Genomic DNA, 23,420 nt, shown 5'->3' with positions numbered 1-23,420 from the left:
GGAGGGAATCAAAATAAACTTCTCAGTTCAGCCTTGTGTGCAGAGCACTGAATGAGCTGTGTTCCGAGGACCAGCACGTGAGAACTGGGGCTGAAACAGTAATGCCACAGTGCCTGTGTTACATCCCTACACTCCCAGGAGACTCCTTACTTATGGAGAGATACAGAAACTGCCTCAGTGGATGTTGGCTCCTGCTTTCCCTCCCACTATTTATATGTGTCCTTGCCCTCCTGCTTTCCTTTCAGCTTCTCATGTTGATCCACATGTGAGTGGAGACTGCTCTAGAGAGTGATGTTACTGTCAGATGTCAGGGGTAAGTCCTCCAGGCTCAGGATCCGCTTTTGCAGGCTTGTCATGCTTATCTCTGACTGTAGTACCTAGGATAATGAGTGTCTTCTAGATCCACCTTTGAAATAGACATATATTTTACTTGAGTTTTGCTCTCAAACATGGTGCTGACTGAAAGGAGATAAGGGAAGGGAGCACCAGAGAAGACTTTAAGTTCTGTCAGTTTTTAACTTTGGGTTAAGATTCTCAGAGGGAGTGATGGCCCAGAGTAGTTAGGAATCACTGCCTTTGGCTGTGTGCTTACTTCCAGGGCAAGAGGGAAGTGGAAAAGCAGTGAGACTGTGTTCTGTTCTCTGAGCAGTGGTCTAGGAGAAACACCCTCATCCAGACGGTGGCAGTGGGGAGAAGAGTAACTTTTCTGGGGCCTGCGGAAGCCAAGAGCAAAAGCACCTGATTGAGGCGCACCTGGTGGAGCCCAGGGCTCTGGGGAGCTGCCTTTCTTTGCAGTGAGTATAGAGACAGATGTGATCTTGATACCCTATGTCTGTTGGCTGGATACATTTTGCCAGAGAAGAGAAGTGGCTGAGAAGCCAGCAAGACACTGAGTGGACGTCCTTTAGATCAGGGTTCCCAACCTTTTTGGAACCAGGGACCAGTGCTCCTATGGGAATCTAATAATGCCTGATGATCAGGAGGTAGAGCTGAGGTGGTGATGCTAGTGCTGGGGAGCGGCTGCAAATGCAGATGAAGCTTCACTCTCTGGCCCGCCGCTCACCTTCTGCTGTGCGGTCCAGTTCTTAACAGGGTTTGAGGACCTCTGCACTAGATGATCCAAGCTGCATTCCTCAAGTCTTCGTGCATAAGGTAGATTCAGGGTTGCTGCCCTGTTCTCACTCTTACCATGTATTTATATGGTTGTGGAGCCTTGTTGTTTGGTCATTTGTGTTTTTAGTTGATCTTGTTTAGTTCCTGTGTTCTGACAGCTGGAGCCAACAGCGCTGTGTGATTAGGTTATTGCCAAGTTCTCAGTGGTTGAAATCATTTTTGCCATCCAATTCTCTAAATGTCAGTCTGTAATTCAGACTTTTACCACCGTAAATTTTGATAACTGCTCTTGAAGTGGAAATTTTGTAGTTTACCAAATGTGTAGTATATTTTGTCTAAAAAAATCTGAAAATATCCAGTTAAGTAAATTAGAAGATGAAATGTCTCAGTACATGTTTCTTCACTTAAAACAGTTTAAAAGGCACTTAATTTTTACTGTTTAATGTATGTTTGTAGATTGAGGTACTCAAGCTGTCTCGGCAGATGTTTAGCCAGAGACCATGGCCGATGTGGCCTAGGCAGGTATGAGGACGTGATTTCTTGACAGAGCTGCTTCTGTGTGGGAACATACACATACAGTATGTGGGTTCCCTGGTCCTTTAGTTTTGTCCTTCAGTCCATAATGACCTAGGCTGATAACTGACTTGCTGTGGAAATGCGTTTTGAATTCCAATCAAATGTGCAAATATACTTTGAGAACTTTGTGGGCTGACTAGGTTGCTCCCATTTTTTTTTCTTCGTTTCTTTTCATATTTTATAAAGTCCCTGCTTTAGATTTATAGCCATGGGTGCTTGATCATAAGGCAACTAAGAACATCTTGAGTCCTTGAATATTCCTCTCTACTGTGGTAAATTTGTAATTCCCTAACATGCTTTGAAGGCTTTGAACCCATGTCTGGCTGCTGACTCTCAGCTTAACTTTCTAGGGTACCTTTTGTTTGCTCAGGGGTGCTTGTCCATGCCCAGAGATGCTTGCCCATATTCAGGAATGCTTGTTCCTGCTCAGGAATGCATTTTCATCATCAGGAATGCTTTACTGTGCTCAAGAGTGCTTGTCCATGCTCAGGAATGCTTTCCTAGCTCAGGGTTTTTTTGAGGGGTTGGGGGCCTCATACCTTGGGCTTCCCTACCAACTCTCCTGGAAGCCTGCCTCCTTCCTCACCACTGAATTTGGACACTAGATTATCAGAAGTGGTGAGAGCATGGTGACATGACCTCAGATTGAAGCCTGCCAGGTATATGGATCAACCTAAGAAGTGTGTTTTTAAATTTAGGGACAAGTATCTTATTGCAAAGGAAACATGAGCTATTTTATTGTTTGTTTTGTTTTCTTCAGTTGAAAAGAGGTCATATCTCTTCTACAGTAGATCTTTTATTTGCAGAGTGGTGACAAGGAAATATATAACCGATTCCCCCTTTAGCAGATCCTAGTGATGCTCCCTTCAATGCAACATCAGAACTCTGAGACCCTTAAGAAGCTTTCTCCTACAGATTGGGAACGTTTTTGCTGAATCACTGGATCAAACTTCAAACTGGTGTTTGAGGGCACATGCTCAAGAGTAGAGATAAGGTTATTTTGAAATGGAAGCCAGGAGTATTGTTCTAATTAGGGGCACTCAGAAACTGTGTGGCGCTGGAGTGTCACTGAGGCCTCTTGGATTTGTCCCCCAATCTCTTTTGCTTGATTTCAGCTACGGGGATAGCTTTCCTTCATAGTTAGGTTACCTTCCAGCAACACATATTTGATGTGAGCAATTTTGTGAAATAGTAAAAACTCATCCTGGTAGTTTGACAAATAGGCATTTTATTCAGAACCTTTCTGGTACAGAATTGGATTTTTGTTTTCCTTCTTAGAGGGGAGGCTGCAGTTACCTCTTTCTCGTTCCCAGCCCCCACTTTGGAAATGAATGGCCCGGGCTTTTCAGTTGATTCCTTTGAATTCACCAGTTCATGGAGGAAGAAGACACTGCATCATGGTATGGACCCTTGCTGACCTGATTGGATTACTTAAAATAACTTCTTATGCCTAAGAATATGCTTTGTTGAGAAGCATATGCCTGTTCTAAAAAATCAACAGTTTTTGCTGACCAGTAGCCTTCTCACCACCCTAACCAAAAGAACTATCAGTAGATTTTTGCAGAATTACCTACAGTTAGATAATTGGGAGTAGGAATATTAATGGCGCATTATTTACTTAAACGGTATTTTATATGGGGAGAATTCTAGTTCATGAAAACAAGGAAGTGTTTCTCCTCCTTCCAGGACTGTAATTTGACACCCCCACCCCTTTTCTTTTCTGGAGTCTCTAAAGCATTTGGTAATGGAATGGTTAATGTTACAAGCGGAGCTGAGGAATAGTTGCTGTGGAAACCTTAGCATGAATTTTCAGACTGTTGTGTTTTTCTTTTTAATAGTAGGCATAGTGTGGCATTGATCTATAAGTTTAATTTGCACTTTCTTTCTTTCTTTTGAAAGAAGGAGAAGATGGTAGAGAAGAAAAGAGGCTTTTGAATGTGTATTTTATGGGACACTAACTGAAATAAACTGCTCTGGAGAATTATCCACAGTTGGGTGCAGCTGATGACCAGCCCCAGCCGAGTGGTGGCTGTGTATTGCTGTGTCTGCGTCCTGAGTGCCATGTGCTTAGAATCCTTGGACTGCAACTGCCCTTGTGCTAGTCCCTTTTCAGGTTCAATACGAGTAGAATAAGGGGGCTGAGGGGCAGAAGCAAGTATAAAGGTCTGTGTATAAGGATATTTGCTCACCTGAGGGAAGAAAGCTACAGATGTGTTCTTTTGTGATCATCGTGTTTGATGTCTAGGTAAATCCTCATTGCTCGTGGGGTGATATTGAAACCCAGGATTCCGAAGAGGATCACAAACACTAATTCCTTCCAGCTTTGTTATTTCCAAATTAAATGATTATCTTCCAATCTTCTCCTTGAACAGCTACAGCAAAAATTTCTTTTGCCAGGAGCAGGATCAATTTTAAATATCCCAAAGTATTTTTTGGGGTGGGGGGCAGTGAGCTGGGAGTAGCTAATTTCAGGCAAAGGCATCTTCTTTTCTTACTCTGAAGTTGTTGGGGTTTTTGTTTGTTTGTTTGTTTGTTCCTTGCTCAAAATAGTGGTACTATGGGTTGAAGAAAATTTATTTTCAGGAGACAAAAGAAACAAAAACATCCAGTTTTACTCAAGGATGTTGAAGGTAGACTGAACAGGAGCCTACAGAACTGACATTTGAAATGGATTAAAACAAAGTAACAACATTGTTTCACTTACGTTCTTTCCTTCATCACCCTGCTTAATTTTTGTTCTCATTTTCTACTTATGGAGAAAATAAAAAAGTATTAGACTTTTACCTTGATGCAGGCACAGAGATGAAAGTGGAAATTGAATTTACCCCATGCTATAACTTCTTATTAGGCAAAGAAACAAACTACAGTAAGAACGCTATGTTTTCCTTCATAAGGTAGATTCAGGGTTTTGCTATGTCTTATAACTAGGAGTCATCAAGCTTCTGATCCAAATCCAGGTTGGACCTGTGACCTGTGTAGGCAGCCGCCTTCAGGGGGTCAGTCTGGCATGCACTATGATGATCCTAATGAACTTGCCATGGTGCGCCCAGGTCATAACAATGATAGCTTTAATGCCTTCATTGTTTTTTTTTTTTTTTTTTTTTTTCAGATCCTTTGCCTGGGAGAGTCTGCCACACTAAGACAGACATGGGTGTGGCTGTGGGCATTCTGCCATCACAGTTGTTGTCTGGGTGTCTGAGGTGGGACAGCTGAAGGCAGGGCAACTGGGCAGCACAATTCAAGAAGTTTGAGTCACTGTGAAGTAACTGTAGGCAGCTGGGAAATAACAGCTGTGGACAGAAAAAAGGCTGGTTTCTTGCTTTTTGGAGGGTGGTTCAGAGTAATGAGAGGATGGGGAACAGAAAAATGTAATTCTAAATTAAAAAAAAATTATCTTAATTTAAACTAATGTACAGATGATTCCCAGAGAAGAAAGACATAGTATAGAGAACACTTCCAAGAACTTGCATTAAAATAGAATGAAAATTAAAATAAATGAAATATATCGATAGAGATTTTTGCCCCTGTGTGAAAAAAGTTATCTATAATTCTTTCATACAACTTGGATGGTACAGAAAAGCAAAGGAAATACAAAAATCAACCTTGTCCTGTCATCTTAGAAGAAAGAAACTATAGATGCATGAGAAGGACTGACTTTTCAGAACAATGCCAAAGCCCAGAATAAGCTGAGGCTTACACAGATGGTGAAGACAAAACAAAACAGTCTTACATCTTGAGCAGGACCAAGAAAGAGACATGCTCACTAAGTGGAAGACATAAAACAAACAACTGGGTTCTCTCTGACATTCACCCTGCTGTGGTTGCATACCAGCCTCGCAGTTTGAAAACCCTGGTAGGAGGACAATTATTAAGAGAGACTGAAAAAAAAAAATTCTTTCTCAGGCTCAAGGGACTAAGCACATGTGATCATAACAGCATCGTAGATAATTTTTGAGAAATCATCAACAATGAGAAAGAAGTTTTGTAAGATAAGGCAGATAATGTCCTCATTTTCCTAAAAGGGAGAAAAGACAGCTTTTGTGCACTATTGATTGGAGAGCTTGACTGCTTCCAGGCGAACATGTTAGAAAGGCAGATTTAGAAGAATAGCTTTTGGATATTTAGAGAATAAAGAAGTGCTTAGAACAGGCTTAGGTTCAAACAGGAGAGATAGCACAAGGATGGTCATATTCACCTTTGGGGGAGTTGCTGGACAGGACAGTCAGAGGTGTCCTCTGGAGCTTGATGCCCTCCTGAAGCTGCATGCGAGTTGCCTGTGGGCCTCTTTCTGACACAGTTGGTCTGGAGTGGGGCCCAAGAATTTGCATTTCTAGAGTTCCAGGCAACGATGCTGCTGCTGATCTAGAGACCTACTGTTTATATATTTACTGTTGCTGGATTTGGAGGAAGAAATAACTTTTGGAGAATGTAGATAAATATGTTGGTTGGAAATATTAATGGTTGATAGTCAGTGGCAGGTGGGGAGCTTCCGACATTAAACAACTATATACCACTTTGTTAATACCATTTTAACTGGAACAGATTTCTTTAGTGTTTTGTCAAAGTACTCTGATCTTTTCCTTTACCTTAAGTAATTTCATCAGGCACTAAGATATAAAAGTATATTTCTCAAATTTGAAGCACCAAAATATTGGGAAGGATAACTAATAATGTTGAATACCTGAATGAGATTTTAAATGATCTTGGTATGTTGGAATTCTGATAAGTAAAACAAAATAATATTTAGCAGTAATACATGTAAAATGTCTGCAGTTATGTAAATACAGGAGGCTTGAAAACACATTAAAGGATTAAGAGTTAGGAATCTGAGTTGACAACAGTATTATCTGAAACAAGTTTATGGTGGACTGTATCTTTCTCATCTTGTAACCTGTATTCCCCTCCATGCCGATATGGGAAAAGGAAAGGCCAAGGTAAGTTCTATGTTCTACTAAGGGATTTCTTCCAGGGTCAGGCCATATCGAGAGTAGTTTGTGTAGTTCTAGCACCACATTTTAAGATTTTGGCAAAAGTGACAGTATATTTCCTAGGAAGAGATCAAAATATTTAAAGGGGTATTTATTAACAAGAGGTTACCTGAAATGGTTGTAGGAACATAGCATACTTCACCTCCAGGCTATTTAAAACATCGTTATAGTTGTCTACAAATAAGAGGGTGTTATATGTGTTTCATGTAATATTTGTAGTTGAAAAGTAGATCCAAGGCTGAAAAAATAGTGGGATATAAATTTTGCATCAATATTAAGGAACATGTTATAATGATGCAGTGTAATTTAAAAAGCCATGAGCTCTCCCTAAATTTGGTGACTTTCTATTTGGATTGATCTATAAATCTGGGGTAGCTTTACTACAGTAATACTAGCAGGATCTCATTGGCTTACAGTCACACACTTTTGTTTTTTGCTCATATTATATGAGGGCTGCAGGTGAGCTGATTCTCTGCAGGACTCTATTTGGCTCAAGGGTTCTGTTTCAGGACCTGGACTAAAGGAGCAGCTCCTGTGTGCCATATGCTGTTCTTATGGGGGAGGGCAGAAGTGTAGGAGAATCTCAGCCAAACCTTGAAGTTGTATTTACAGCTTCTGCAGGGATAGGGAAGACATCAACTTTACCTCCATTCCATCGGCTAAGGGTGCCACAGGCCAATGTCAGTGAGGTGGAGAAGTGAACTCCCACTGGGTACAAAGGAGTGGGCATAACTGGGGGAGGTTGGGGGGCGGCAGTGAGGGCGGTAAGAGTTATAACTGTGTTACAGGGAGGGAGAAGATAATTGGAAATGATAATCCAGTCTACCACAGATGGAGATTCAGTTACTTCAGCATTTATTTATTACTTACAAAAAAAATCAGGCATTGTGCTAAGGCATGGAGGATTCAGAGATCACTAGAAACAGTTCCTCGAGGAACTCAATCTAGAAGGGCAAGAAGGAGTTATAATAAAATAAATTACTATGTTACTTGATAAATACAAAAATAGCAGTATTGCCAGGTAGCAGAAATGGGAAGGAGTGTCTGTGGGGTTTGGGGGATATAATAGATTTCCAGAGGGAGGGACATCTAACTGGGGTTTTAAGGATTGAGTTAAGAATTTGCTAGGTAGGCAAGAATGGGGGTTGGGTTGTTGGTTAAGAAAAGGATAAGTGAAGCCAGAGGCATAAAACAGCAGGCTATTTCATGGAAGTGAAGACTGATTTGTTCACTTGCTGAATCTTTTGTAGCTACAGCAGAGTGCATTGAATGAATGATCTCTCAAGTCTTGGTGCTGTGTTGGAGGATTAAGGAAGGACAGGCGAGAGGAGTGGACACCAAGAGGTGATTTTAATGTAATTTTTCATGTGATTTTTGGGGATCAGAAGAGGCCAGGACTGAAGGGGAGAGATGAGTTGCAGGAGAGCAGTGGGGAAGGTCTGAAGGTAGGAAAGGATGATTCAAGAGAGATTCAGGGGATGGAATTGGTAGGGCTCAGTGGATGATTAAATGGAGGGGGGGGCAAAGAGGAGGGAATGTAGGATAAATCTAGAGGAGACTAGGTAGATGTTGTTGGTAAAACCACCAAGGTTAAGAATATTAAAGAAAGAAGAGCAAAAATAAGGTCAAATGATATAATGGTGATTGATTTTTTGGTTATGTGTAGAGTTTGAGGTGACTGCAAGACATTTAAATGAAGATGTCCAGTAGGTCATTGGATATAAGTGGTTTTGCCCTAAAAATGTATATTTGAGCTTAATTAGTCTATGGTAATTATACCATAAGAATGAATGAGATTGTCCAGTAAGACTTAAGTTTGAAAAATGGTTAGGGCAGAAGCTGTGGGACATACATTCTGACATGGGCAGCAGAGGAAGCCATTTGAAGGTTTAAGGGGAATGTTTTTATGAGTGGGAGAACCAGGAAAGGCAATGTCTTTCTTTTTGGGAAGAGAGTGTTAAGAAGGGAGAAGCTAGCTGTCAAATGCTCCAGTAGACTAAGAGCTGAGCATGTGACTGTTACCATTGGAACTTCAGGAGTTTAGTAAGGAAGAAAACTCCAGTGGTACTCAAATGGGAGATGAGGTAGAAATTTGGAGGACCTGCTATGCACAATTTGACTGAGAAAAGTATAGCAATAGGGAATTATGATACTTAACTCTCTTCCTCTTTCATAAAGGGGGCATGCAGAGCCAGTGGAGGCTGAACTTGAAGTCCCCTTCTGCCATTGAGCTTCTTTCAAAGAGTGGAGTTGCAGATATTGATCTTTTAGGCCAAAGATTTCCAGCTAACTTGTTCCTTTTTAACTTGTGTTCTCCATCGCTGTATTACAAATTACCACAAATGTAGCAGCTTAAAAACAATACGTTTATAAAAAGCTTGAATAAATTTAATAAGAAATTAAATAGTTTATTGGGTTGTGAGTCTAGGTTTGGCTTAGCTGGGTCCTGTGTCTCATGGTCTCTACACTTAAGGTGACTTGCTGTGGCTGGGGTCTCATCTGAAGACTTGGCTGGAGAAATGTCTACTTCTAAGCTCACTCACAGAACCTGGTTGCTGGAAGCATTCAGCTTTTTGCAGGTTGGGCTGAGGGCCTCAGTTTCTTGCTGACTGTTGGCTGGAGGCTGCCCTCAGTTCAGTCCTGTGTAGTCATCTACACCATGGTAGCTACTTTATCAAACTCCATGACAAGGATAGAAGATGGAAGTCATTGTCTCTTGAAACTATCACCTTCGCTATATTCTGTTGATTAAAAGCAAATCACAAGTTCTACCCACCTGAAGGATTACTCCAAGGAGTGAATGCCAAGAGATAGGAATTGTTGCATGGGAGAGACTCTTAGAGACTACCTGCCACAAAATAGTATGTTGAGGTCTGTAGTAGAAGCAAAGTAATTCATTTCACTGTCAGAAAACATTTTCACTGTGAAGAGGAGATCGATCTAAATTTTGAAGTCATAGCTCCCAAATTTACATATATAAGAGGGACTTAGGGATAGGGTGACAGTCTGATTGGAATGAGGATACACAACAAGCACAATTTGGGAGGTAGAGCTTAAAGCCTCCTCAAGTCATACCTTGAGACTGGCACTTCTCTGAATGATGCACAAATTTTGTCCAGCCAAGAGGGGATGAGGAACCAGGATCAAGCTGGCCATCCCAGGCAGAAAAAAACAGCAGGAACAGGGACACTGGAACTTGACAAGGTGTGGTGTATTTTGGGGAAGTTAGCCGTTTTATAGTTGGATCTTAAGGTACACAGAAGGTCATGAGGGAAAATACAGTTGGAAGGGTAGTTATGCCTTCAGAATAAGTGGGGCTTAGTCTTTTAGATAGACAGGGGCTTTAAAAATAGAGAAGAGTGATATGATTAGATTTGTGTTTCAGAACAGGTTATTTCAGCCTGCTGTAGGGACGATATTTTTGCCGTTTGCATCGGCCTCATTTGATGTTGGTAGGAGACAGGAAAGGGTGAAAGCAATCCTAGGAAATTATACCCACTGACATCAGTCTCCTCCAGAGAAGTCTGGGCAGGGGCTCAGGTTTGGGATGAGAGGAATGTGGAGCCCCACACAGGAAATCTGGACTGCCCACTTCTATGAACTCTGCAGGCCAGCTCCCTCCTGTCATACCTTTCAAATATGGGAGCTCAGTCATTCCGTGGGCTTAGGCAAAGAGCATTGCCAACTCTGACTAAATAGCTGATGAGAAATAGTTTTTATGTATAAAAGCTAGTGATTTTTAAAAAGACGTCTTTTCAAGCTGTGGTGTTGGCATATTGGATGTCATGAAGAAACGGTTTATTTTGTTTTCTTTTTTTTTCCCCTCCCATATTTCTTCGAAGAACAGCTTTACACCATTTTAGCACCTGATTTTCAAAAGGAAGAGAATTTGGCATCTGTGGCTGGTAATGACACTAGTGAACATTGTATACTGGTCAGTGTTGTGTGACACAAATTGGAATCTTCTGATACTTAGTTATGTATTTGTGTTAGGCTTTGTGTAGGCATTACCTCTCTCCTTGGCCACCCACTGTTCACTTTGATGAAGCTGACATTGTGGATTTCTGCAGATGTGGTATTCAGTTAGGCACATAGCACTCTTAATTTGGTTCCTGCTCCTTTTAGCATTGACTTAGAACATTTATTTCCCAAGGATATCAAGAATTACCAGGGAGGCCCTGTGATGCTCTTCACATCATTCATTGTCCATAAGAATGGGGAATCCTTTTGATTGATAGGTTGGAATCTTATTTTGGGTAAGAGTCAGAAAACAGGTCACAAATTTGGAAAAGCACCATGCTATGTAGTTACCAAATTATTTCCTGAATTTACCTGAGAAAATGGTAGTGAAGATACCACAGAGCAAGAATATGATTCCCTACTGCCTCCTGGGCCTTTTTATTATATAAAACTACGTGGCAGTGATTTGTTTAATTTGTTATTGTTCTGTTCTAAACATACAGTGTTTAACACATGGGTTGGAATGGGGCCCAGCTGGAAGGAAGGCCTGAAACCACCTGTTTTCGTGGTCTGTTACCCTGGAGATTACCCCAGGGTAATGACTGTGTGTGGCCTCATTCAGACAAATGGTGGCAGTGGGACCAAACTCTAGTCTAGAGAACACTAAGGAAGGAAGAGTCCAGCTTAAGCACAACAGGAAGGAAATTCAAGTCCAACATGTTCTTATGCCTCTTCTATTAGCCAGAATTATTAATGCTAGCTTTTAGAACTTGTCAATCTTCAATTTGCAGGGTTTAATACAACAAAAGCTTAGTTATTGCTTAAAATTACATGCAGGCTAGGTGACCCATCTCCCTGTCCACTGGGGTCACTTCAGCAAGAGGAGAGACATGGAAAAAATACACTGAAATGCTTTACTTTGGAAGTGAGAAACATCACTTCTCCTCATAGTCCATTGACCTGAGCCTGTCACATGGCTACAGCCAATCGAAGAGGTGACTGAGAAATGCAGCCAAGCATATGGAATGAGAGTCTTTATTACATCTCCTGCACTGCGCTGACATAACGGCTTTTCTGTCAAGGAAGTACGTTAGAATCAGTTATCTTCGTGGTTTGTACTAAAGGTGTTTTTCTATAGTGTGTTTCAGGGAGTAATGGAAAGGACTGATCCCATAGGCAGTGGAGCATTGTGATTCAGACTGTGGGATCCAGCATCAGTCTGAATTCTTTGTCTATCATTTAACTGTGTGACTATGGACAAATTATTTAACTTCTTTGCCTCCGTTTCTTCATCAGTAAAATGGGGTCACTGGACAGTTGTAAATAAGAAATGATTATTAAATGATTAAAGTTTAGAATGTTGCCTAGTATGTAGTAAATACTCACCAGCGTCATCATCTTTGTCATTGTCAGCCTTCAACAGCAATCCTCTTTCTGTGTCAGCAAGATCATTGCCTCTTTGCATGTATTGAGTATGTCAAGAACTAGGTTATCTCAATTTCTATTTATAATTTTATCTGTGGGGAAAAGAAAAGTTGATGATGGCCAGTTTCAGTTAAAATGTTTGAGCATGTTCTTCTTTGTCTTAATGAAAGGGGAAGGTTAGAACTCAGTCCCTCAATGCCATTGTTAGCACTGGATGCTTTGTAGAGGTTTTGGTTGTGCACAGTTTTAATCCTCTGGTGTTTGCCTTCTGTGGCTTCTCATGGGCGTTCAAGGGAATCAGATCTGCATCTTTTAATTATGTTAATTTAACTTGCATGCTACAGTAGTAATGAATGAGACAGGTATCCAAGCTGATTTATCTATGCTCCAGAGAATTTTAAGAGATTTCACTACATGCTTCAAGGGTCTCTTGACATGTCTCTGGATTGGCAGAACTAGTAGAGGGAAGAGGAAGTCCCTAGGAATAGTTCACCTTTCCAGTAATCCGTTCTCTTTTCTCATCAGCTGTTTCCAAAAAGTCTTCCCGCATGATGCTTTGTGACACTGATAGCATTCACAGTCAGTCTAAAAATGCTCTAAACTCATGGCTTTTTGGAATGTGTCTCCTTTAGGAAAAATCATCAGTAAAACTTGAGGCTGAGGCTAAGTGTAAAATGGATTTTGTGCTCCTCGGTAGAAACTGAATCATTTTGCTCAGTTTTAGGGAAGGGCTGAGAGTTTATGTAACAGCTGAGCATTCTCTTTTATATTGGGGCTTGCAAATTTTAATGGCTGGGAGCAGGGAAGTAAGAAACTTTCTTTTGTGGTGTGGGTGGAGTGTTAAATGAGATTGTCTCATTCCCAGCATGTACCTGTATCTGCTGCCAGTCAGGGATGGAGGAGTGATGGGGCTTGGCAACCCTCCTTGCTTGATCACTTCTTTTCAAGGAATCCAACTGTGCCACAAAGCTCTCTCTGCCTAGGAGGGAGAGACTGGAGAGAATAATGCATAGACATGCCTGTGTTTAACCTCCTGAGGAATTGGTCAGCCAGTTTTCATATATCAAACTCTGAGACACATGTACTATGGGCAGAATTTTATATAAGATAACTCTCTTCATTAGGCATTTTACCACACATCCAGGTGTGGTGTGGTCATGGTCCTACATAGAAAAATGACAAGTGAGTTGAGTAATAATTGAAAATATGCCATTAGAACTCGAGAGTAGAGAGAATGCAAGCATATGAGGTGTGTCTGAGGACAATGGATGGTAGTGGTCCTGAGTATGGCTTTGGAGTCTGACCAACTGATGTGAATCCTCTACCTACTGTTAACTCACGTAAGACTAAATATAGGCATGTTATTTCATTGTACTCAGTTTCCTTCTCTACAGAACGAGGATAATAATTGTATTTGTGTCATATGTGTCATAAAGTTGTCACCGGGAGGTCATTGTCACCAATTCAGTGCCAATAAGAGTTGCCAGTTTGAGGTGTGGTGAGGGTGTGAGAGACTTTTTAGTAAATACAGTTCAGTTGTGAAACAGCTTGGCTGTGCTATGAGACAAGGCAGCTCAGTCTATGTGACTCAGGTGTGGCAGCCCAGGCTACACGGCTCCCTCCAGGGTTATAGCTCCAGCTCTGGTATTACGCTTTGGCTAGGGAAACAGAGTCTTCGATGAAAAGTGAAAGTGCGCTCCATTGAGGCACAAGTGAAGCTGGCTTATATAGCGATGTGTTCCTGCCCCTGGTTGGTACATTTCTATGCAAATAAGAACTCCAGATCCTCAGTTTGGTCCAAATAGGACCATCCTGGTTGGTTGGAATGGTGCTGCTCTGATTGGTGGTAAAGATGTAAATTAAGATATAGCTAAACAGCTCTGATTAGATGGGGAAGTCTCAGTCTTATTGGTCAAATTTTAAGCCTAGGAGCTCTCTTATAAGGGTCAACTTGGAAGGCACAGCATAGTACAGGAGGCTTGGCAGCCTAGTCTGTGGCCTCCAAAATGCAGTGTACACAAGGGACCTTCGCGAACAATGGCTGCTAGACTCTGGTTGTGAATTTGAGCCCAATTACCCACGAGGAATCCTTTTTGGCAGGTATACTCTTCTCGGGGCCAACAAAATACTTGTTTGTGAGTTAGTGCATATAAAGTACTTAGGATACTGTCTTGACATACTTGAGTGCTCAATTGTACTTTTACTATAACTTGGTAATTCTTAAAGAAAAGTTAATAAAAGTAGATTGAGGTATATTCTAATGTGATGTGATGCTAAAGGATTTGGACTTTGTCCTGTAAGTCTTAAAATTTTTAAGCAAAGAAATGGCTTGAAGAAAGTTTTTTAGAGATACTGGAACATTGGCAGTGTGGTCCAGGATGGAGCCAAGGTAGAAATAGGTTGGTAGAAGGAAGAATGGGAACCTGTCGTAATAATTAACACAGGTGTTTCAGGGCATGCATTGGGGTGGTAGCAGTGGGAACGTTAAAGAAGAGCTGGATTACATCGGACTTCTCCTTTCTTCAAGGAGTGGAGGGTGTTAATGGTGCTAAATTATAGGCTGAGAGAGTGACTGGATAATTTGGAGACTGTCCAAAACTAGACCCCCATAGAGGTACCACTAATATTAGTTTCATCTTAAGTCCTATGAATTGATCTTGAGTACTTTATCTCATAAGACACTTAAAATATTTTATATAAATATATTTAGGTTTTGATGCTTTGAGATCATTGATATAGCACTGAGATTGTCTTCACCTTGCTGAAATTAGGAAATAGGTTGACTGATTACCAATTCCTAGATAAACTTTATAATTAAAAGAAGAAGGAAATGAGGCTGTCATATTTTATTAAGCACAGTTAAATTTGGTCCTGCAAGTAATTTCTTCCTCATCCAAATTTTCACTGCATGAAATCTTGATGACTCCTGGTCTTAATTTTCTATTGTTGTTAATTGTCGTCCTATGCCTCTGTTTCCTGATTTTTTCTGTACTGTCTCTTACAGATAAAATAGTAGAAATACCTTTCGTCGTGTACGTAAATTCCCGAAATTTTCACTGAAACTACTTTGCTCCTTAGAGAAATCTGCATCGTGCTTTATCTTTTGTTTGTAAGTAGGCATGTAGATGGCAGTGCCTAAGTGATTCATGTCCTGCTCTGTGGCAAGAGTGTTTGGTAAAATTCTAGAATTACTTGCCTTGTATGCAGTGAGGGCCAGTTGTGGAACCTGGTTTCAGTGGCTCTAGTGGGTAGGTTGGAGCCAGCTCAAGAAACTAGGCCCTCCTGGATATTCTGGGTCTTTCTTGCTGGTCTCATTTTGTTTCTTGAGGTGTGAAGCTGCTGTGATGATGTTTTTATCATCTGACTTGGCACAGATATCTTTTTGGTGACTTTACAACTGTTCTTACTGTATATCTTCAATTTGAGGTCCAAAAAAATATAAAAATGGCCACAGTGCAGTTTGAATGATGTAAAACTTGACACTTGTGATGGGGATTCTGGAGAGTGGAGTATGGGATCCAGGATCACCTTATCCAGTTCTCGATAATCAAGTCATGAAGAAAATCACTATCTTAACTCAAAATTTCATTTGAAAATAAAAAGTCTCACCTAAATAATAGAAACTGAATGCTAAGTAAACTTAAAAAAAAAAAAAATAGCTCTCAAGCTGCAAAAACAGATGCTTACTTTTGGCAGTTTTACTTGTCAAACCAGGGCTGAATGTGAGTAGAGAAAAATTCTTAACTGTTTGGCATCTAGATGGGAAGGAGTCTGAATTCTCATTTCAGAATCTTATTTGAACTCTAACTTTGGCTGACTGAGGTGAAAAATGTGTCATTGTTTACTAATTCAGAAAAATACTTGGTAGCATTTTAAGCCAAATTCGAGCATATCTTGGTCAAGTAGAAATTTGCATATTTTCATTTATTTCTTAATAACACAGCCAACCTAACTGATATAGGCCTGTTGTCTGACTGAAAACAGGTTGTGTGCCCTTGTGCTGATGCCTCCTTTGCTTTGAGGCTGGATCTTGAGTGTAGTACGAAGTCCAGAGGACCTAGGTGAGGACAGAGGTTGCAGCTACACAGGTGTCCAATGGGCCACCTCCAGAGAAACCCATTCACATGCTTTCTCAAGCCAAGTGTAAAAGGAGAGAAAATTTCACCTTTAGGATGGCATTCTTGATTTCATTGACTTTATTACTTTCTTTTCTCTAGAAGTTAATGTCTCCACACTGTAGAAGAGAACAAAGGCATGGTTAATCTTTAACACAACATGGTGCTTCATGCTTCTCTCTTTAATTGCAGTAAATCCCAACTCTTGTCTCCCATTGCTCAGCGTGGTGAATGCAGTTTTACCAACCGTTGCCTTCTAGCCTTATACAGGTGCCCCTTTCCTGGGTTATTATGGATCTCCTAACCATGAACAACCCAGAGCTTGCTAGTCTGCCTTCATTTTCTCGTCCCCAGTCTAAGGCCTCATAATTTTCTTTCAACTCCTCTTGCAGTTTAGGAGAATCAGGTTGTTTTTGTCAGGGATTCAGTTTCATGTCCTTTTGGCTTTTTCCCCAAAACTGCCCCGCTAGTCTTATTCAGTTGCTACTGAGTTCTCCTAACCAGGTTCCTTTAACCTGGAATCTGGAATGAACTTTTCCTGGTGTTATGGTCAGCCTCTTCCGTCATTTTCATTCAGGATGCCATTTTTTACAGCTCATCCTCTTTTCTATGACTTCTTTTCTGATTTCTTTTCTTGTTCATATCATAACCTGTTAGATTTGAATCAAGTCATAGTGCCTTCCTTTTAGAGAGGGTGACTACTTCAGGTTGCTAAGTAGAGAAACCAGGATTTGAACTTAGACAGCCTGTCTCTGGAGCATGTTCTCTTAACCACTGCTCTGTTCTCTTAATCACTGCCTTATTCGTGGTACTTCGACTCTCTGGAATCTTCTTTATATCTGGCTTAGTGGTCCCCAGGATGGGTCAGCCCATTCATATGATATTCAGCTACAGTTTTATATATGCAGTTGTGATGTTTTGGAAAAAAAATTGGGCTTAGAATTAGATCTGGGGTCTTAGTTTCAGCACTTGCCTGATTGAGTGACTTGGACAAGCTTTCTAACCTCTGACCTTGGTTTCTTTGTGGTGGTATGACTTAACTTATAGTCATTTGAGAGGATTAAATGTGAGTAAGTAGCAGGGTGCTTGGCCCATTATATATGTTCAGAAAATGACAGTTATTTTTATTATTAAAAAAAAAGGTTGAGAACTCTTAATAACTTCAGAAATATGCTATTTTATATCAGTTCTGCTTTATAATGGATGAGGGCAAGAAGATTTTTCTTAATTTTCATTTAGTTTTGGAGAAAGCAAGGATTTTTGTGTGTGTGTGTGTGTGATGTAAGAGCTGGAGGGATAGAGATAATTTTGCCATTTAAAACAATATTTTTAACATCTAGTTAAGTATGAAGATATTGATTTATTTTTTGCACATTTTTCCTAGTTACTTTATCTCTAAAAAATATTGACTTGTTTGTCTGGCTAGAGTAAAGGCCCTTATAAAATTTCCCTAAAAGCACAGTAAAATAGTATTTGCTTTCATTTAATCATAGTCTTTGAAACTGACTTCCACTTTTGTTAGGTGGTACTAAATTATCCACAGTTAGTGCCTTAATTAATGGGGCTGAAAAGTCACTTGATTTGTGAATCTTTATTTCAAGCATGTTTTGTATGCTGAACTCTCCACCTCCCTCTGTCTCCTAAATAAGATGACTGGTCCTCTCAGATAGCATGTCATCTGTGTGATGTTTGCCTTTAATTCTGTTCAGCTTTCTAAAGATAGTCTTTCATTTATTTAATAATTTTCTACTGAGAGGCTTTTTTTGGGGAAGGGAGCATGTGCATTGAAGGTGTTTGTTATAAGCAGCAGATTATTTTCATGCACTGTAAAATAACACTTTATTAAGGAATTTTTCCTCCTAAGTTTGTTGAATGATGACAGATGTCTGTTTTATTTCAATGACTGAATCTTTTTAGAGAACCATGCAAGGAAACCTTTTGTACTAGAAGAATTTTGGTCTGCCTTAATTCTCGAGATACTGACTATAGCCAGATTAGGTAAATGATTAAAAATAGCAGAACTCTTTCATAGACAAGGTCTTTTGAATTTTTTCAAATTTTCTTGTTATGAACTCCAGTAAATCTGTGCTTATCCAAAGATCACTTTTTGGTCACCTAATATAAGTCAAAAGAGTAGAACATTTGGATTAAAGGCAGGCCCTTCAGATGGTGTCTAAGTTGGCCCTTCAGTGTAGACATGAGAAAACCGAAGACAGAGGAAGTAATCATACTAGTCATTAGGTGCCAGGGCTGAGAGGGAGAGAGTCTGGGTTTGCAGTCAGACCAACAGGGCTTCTTTCACATTCTGCCCAGACCCTGAAAGAGTTGGGGACGTGGAGAAGTTGCTTAGACTCTCAGGGCCTTAGCTTCCTCCTCTGCCCAGAGTGGGAAGTAACCTTGCCTCCTTCAGAATAGTTATGAGGATTGAACAAATTAATACACGTAGAGCATTAGGAACAGCCCACCTTAAGCTCTCAAATGTTAGTTATTATGTAATAATTGTACATTACCCTTTGCATTTCCCCAGTGCTTTGTGGCTCATAGAGTATTTTCTCACTTGTTATCTCATTTGATGCTCACAGAATCATCTCAAGGAGGTTTGTTTGTTATTACTGAGTGCTAGCCCAGGGTTGCCCAGCTCCCAAATGGTGCTACCAGAGCCCAGTCTTGTATCTCATAGGAGTTCAACTGAGAACCAAGAGGTACCAAGGTGAACCGAAATGTGCCCGAGTAGGCACATAAAGGTTACAAAATTAATGCTTTAAAACTTGTCATCGCATGATTTTAGAAAGTCCTTTTGTTGAGAACATTTATTTTTAGGTACAATTCTAGAGAAATGTCTAATCCGTACTTATCCTTGTCCTCTAGCTACACCAGTTTGGGAAGTATAAAAATATGTCAAGAAAAACGTTATAACAACAGAACCGTGGTTTCAGCCACTAATACCTTTTTCTGCCTGAGTAAACTGGCTGGGATCTCAGCATCTGGGGTTTTCTTCTGGTTCTGAAGAGGTCCAGATGCTGTGTGCCTCCTAGGCACACAGGGAGGCTCGCACCATTCCTCTGCTCCAGATCGCCAGGCTGTGCAAGAGGGGCTCCCTCCAAATAGGATCACGGTTCCCATAGCACATAGTGAAACAACCCATTTATTCATTATTCTTTATTATTTTCTCCCCTGTTTTGGCCAAGAACCTTGGATAGGCCTTAAGATTATTACATTGTTATTGTATTAGATTAAAAATTGTAAGTTGGTACAACCTGATTGGAAGGCAACTGGGCAAATGATGGTTTACATTTATTCATGCCCTTGACCCAGAGATTTCCACTTAAAGGAATTTATCCTAGACATACTTGTACATGTTTGCAAAGAACTAGGGAGGTCACCAGAACATTGTTTTTAATAACTCTTTATTGGAGATTAGTTAAATAAGATATGGTACATTCCTAGAATGGAATATTACATATGTTTTAAAATGAGTTTTTTTAAGTACTAACATGAAAAGGTACCCCAAATAAGTAAGAATGGCTCACTGAAACACAGTAAGGTAAGAATGATGCAATGTTTGTTTATAACATTATATATAGAGAGAGCAAGATATCGCTGAGGAAGAAGCGATTGGATTTGGAAAATAGTTATAATAGTTCAGAGCAGTAGTATACCTGCATGAGAGCAGTATAACTTTATCATAGAAGAGTTTCCACTTAATAAACTTTTACATTTCTGTATTGTGTAAATGTTCAGTTATATGTATTGCTTTGCGGTCAAGAAAAACTAAAAACAAACCAACAACATATAAGTTGTCAGTGACTCAGCCAGTGCCCATTACCAGCCTTAATTAAACCTGGTTCTCGTTTGGGAGGGCCCTTTCTCCTCTCTATGTTCTGAGAGGTTTTAGGAGGTCCTGCAACTTGCTTCTGTTCCTTAAGGAGCCTCGTAGCCCTGGGATCACCCAACAGGTCCATGAAACCTGCTCAGTCTTCTCATGTCAGAGTCTTCGTTCAATTAAACCCTGGCTCCTCTTTCCCTTTCACAGCCCCATGCACACCCACCCACCCCTCTACAGACACACACACACACACACACACACACACAGATGCACGTGTGCACGCGCACACCCACCTACACCTCTTTACACATTCACACCCACACTTCTCTATACACACCCACCCACCCACACCTCTACACACAAATGCACACATGCAACTTCTGTGACAGAATAACCATAGAAATATTATCCGAGGTGTCAGAAAAACATAATTCAAACTCCATTTAGTATTGCTGCAAATACCTCAGGTTACCCCACTGTGTTGATACTATATTGATGACTTTGGACAGGCATCAAGAACAGGCAAAATGTTTAAAACACTGTTTAGGAAGGCGGGATTTGCGCAATCCAGTTTTAAAAATACTAAAATTTCTTTAACAGTATGTATGATATGTTAAAGTGTCAGTTATCTGGGAATTTTCTGATGCTGAACCAGTGGTGTCACTGACTTTAAAGCCAACATCCATCTTCCTGGAACTGTCTCTCAAAAATGTTAACTAGAGGCCAGAATCTTTCTGGAAACTCTTCCACCCGGGTGCAGTATTTGAATTCTCATTTCTGCATGGGCAAGCACTCTGGCAGAAAAAAACATGAAATTTTTTTTCTGAGGAAGGAGCCAAATTTCTACCCACTTGTGTATCACAACAGGCTTTGCGGTTCAGTCATTATTATTGGATTGAATTATAATGTGGAGAAGCCATTGTGCCTCTGGGGCTTCCTGTCTTGGCTCAGCTAGATGGACCCACATTCTTAGAACCAATTTCTAAGATACATTGGTGTACTCTTCAGAAGTCTCTTTGTGTCTTACACAGAGCAGAAATAACTTCTTTTAATATTGGGGTCTTTAAATTAGTAATTAAATACAGCATATCCCATCACAAAAATATTAAGCATCATAGAAAAATCCACTGCTTTAGCTGCAGTACTAGGACAGGCCACATGCAGTGAATCTTATCATATGACATAGTACCTGGATGGATTGAGGCATTAAATACTGGAATGAAGAACTGTGACAGGTATCAGCAATTGCGGCCTCTCTGAGTCTTTTATAATAGGCATAGCTGGGTGTGGTGCCCTGCCTGGAGGCCAACTCCAGGGCAGTGCCCAGTGGAATCCCAGGTGACTTAAAATGTTCAGGTCTGAGTCTTTTCCCAGACCTACTGAATCTGAAGTTTTTTAGGTGCCAGGCATCAGCATTTAAATTTCTGAGGTGAATCTGATGTGCAGCCAGGGTTGAAAAATGCTACACTCAGGTTGGATTAGTGACTATTTTATTTGGTGTGGCGAAGAGCCTTCTGGTGGATGAGGCAGACTGCGTGCACAATGTTTAAGTCACATTCTTACCTTCCTGTCCTCATGTCAATTTGAGGAAACAAGCATAGCTTATTCTCTTTGGTACATACACACGTAAAATAAAGGATAGAGTAAATTAAAAATGGAAAGAAAATGGAAAACAAACAAAACATAAAATGAGACAGAAATGAGGCTTACCCTAATTACAGAGAGACCTAAGGGTCTTTGACTTTGGTTTTGTTTTGTAGAAGCCAATGTCTAAGGGAAATCTTGGTTTCATAGCAAAATCAGTGGTTCTCAGGCTTTGCTCCCTTCAGCCCTGGGGGCACTAGGGCTGGCTAGAACATGCTCTAGGAGGAGTGCTGTGCTAGGACTTTAGAGTTTTCATACCATGTGCTCCCAGATGTGTGAGTGCGGTTTGAAACCAGACTCACCACCCCTTGTGAATCACTGGAATAAATCATTCCTGAATCATACAGAACAGCTGGAATACATTAAATGTCAACATTTACAAACAGTGCCATTAATGAATAAGATGCATAAGTGAAGAGTGAACAAGAGAAGATACTATATTACATCTCTTTATATGAGAACCTAGAAAAGACAGAACACTTTGAATGACAGAAACAGATCAAGGCTGGCCTTTGGGCAGGAGCGAGGGTAGATACATTGTTTGGGAAGGGCAAGGGCATTTTTCGAGGTTATGAAAATATTCTATATTTTGAATCATGATGGTCACATGAATATATACATTTATCAAGACTCATTGGAATACATACTCAAAATGGGCCCATTGCTACTTCAGTAAAGCTGATTTTAAAAAAGTAGTCAAGGGATAAAAGTGGACAAGGAGTAGTACAAGGTGTGTACAGAGGGTGCAAGTGTTGCTATGTACCTGGAGTTTGCATGTTATGAGCATTTTTCTGCGGAGGGACTCGATTGTTTTTTCTGTGCTTAAAACGGTTGCTTTCTAAGTGCATGTTATAGTTTGCCATGCAGGCCAGCAAGGGTGCATCGGAAGAGCTAATTTCAGAAAACTTAGAAAATAAATTGTAGTACTCTTTATAGACCCCTCCTCCATTTCTTTGATGCATATGATTGAATGTGGTTAGGTCTGGCTGGAAAATTCACTCTGTGCTGGAGATGTGTCTCAACAAATCCATTGCTCTTGCTCAGTGTGTGGCAAGGACCAGCTGTGGCATAGAAAGACTAAGCTAAGGGCAGTACTTTTTTCTCTTAAAAAAAAAAAAACAAAAAAACCAGCATTCTTCTTTTCACACTCCTGATGAGCTCCTGATGGTTGGCTGTCATTTGGCAAAAGAATTGTAAAGTTAACTAAAGAATATATTGGGGAGAAGAATTGATGGAGGCAGTGAGATGGAGAACATTGGTTTGGAGCCAGACAGACTGGCTCTGAGTGCCCACTCTGCCACATGCCACCTTGCCACCTTGGCCAAGTTATATATCCCTTCTCACCCTTAATTTTCTCATTTTTAAAATAGGTATGATAATAGAATCTTCCTAAAAGCCTTGGTAGTAAGAATTCACTGAAATAATGCAGATAAAAACCTTTAGTATTATGCCTGGAACATAATAAGTGCTCTATAAATAGTAATGAATATGTATGTGTGAATATAGTAATATTTTTTGATATATATACATATTTTAGATACATACCTGTTAACACCTAGTACTGAAGGTGGGGGGAAGTCGCTTTGACAGTTTGTGGGAGCATAAATTAGACTACTTCTCTTGATTGACTCATTCTTTCTATACTTGTTTAAGTACATTCTGTCTGATTATATTATACTAATTTAATATGTACTTATTATATACCAGGCATTGGGTTAACATTTTGAACAGAAATAGGTTCTGTCACTGTTCTTATGGTCACCTGGGTGAGTG

General features: G+C 40.3%; 1 protein-coding gene across 4 annotated transcripts in view; it reads left to right on the top strand.

Moving 5' to 3' along the window:
• Window positions 1-23,420, top strand: part of CCNY (cyclin Y) — a 195,861-nt gene that overhangs the window by 54,150 nt on the left and 118,291 nt on the right. Inside the window, exon 2 of one of the 4 annotated variants that reach the window (XM_036228040.1) lies at window positions 3,003-3,089. The exons of the other annotated variants lie outside the window; for them this stretch is intronic. Coding sequence (XP_036083933.1) covers window positions 3,003-3,089 — 87 coding nt within the window. The remainder of the gene's footprint in view (window positions 1-3,002; window positions 3,090-23,420) is intronic. 4 annotated transcript variants of the gene reach the window in all.

Source organism: Rousettus aegyptiacus, unplaced genomic scaffold (genome assembly GCF_014176215.1).
Source record: "Rousettus aegyptiacus isolate mRouAeg1 unplaced genomic scaffold, mRouAeg1.p scaffold_m13_p_10, whole genome shotgun sequence".
Classification (NCBI taxonomy): Eukaryota; Metazoa; Chordata; class Mammalia; order Chiroptera; family Pteropodidae; genus Rousettus; species Rousettus aegyptiacus.
Note: the sequence above shows the minus strand (reverse complement) of the source record. Positions and strands in the feature narration are given on the sequence as shown.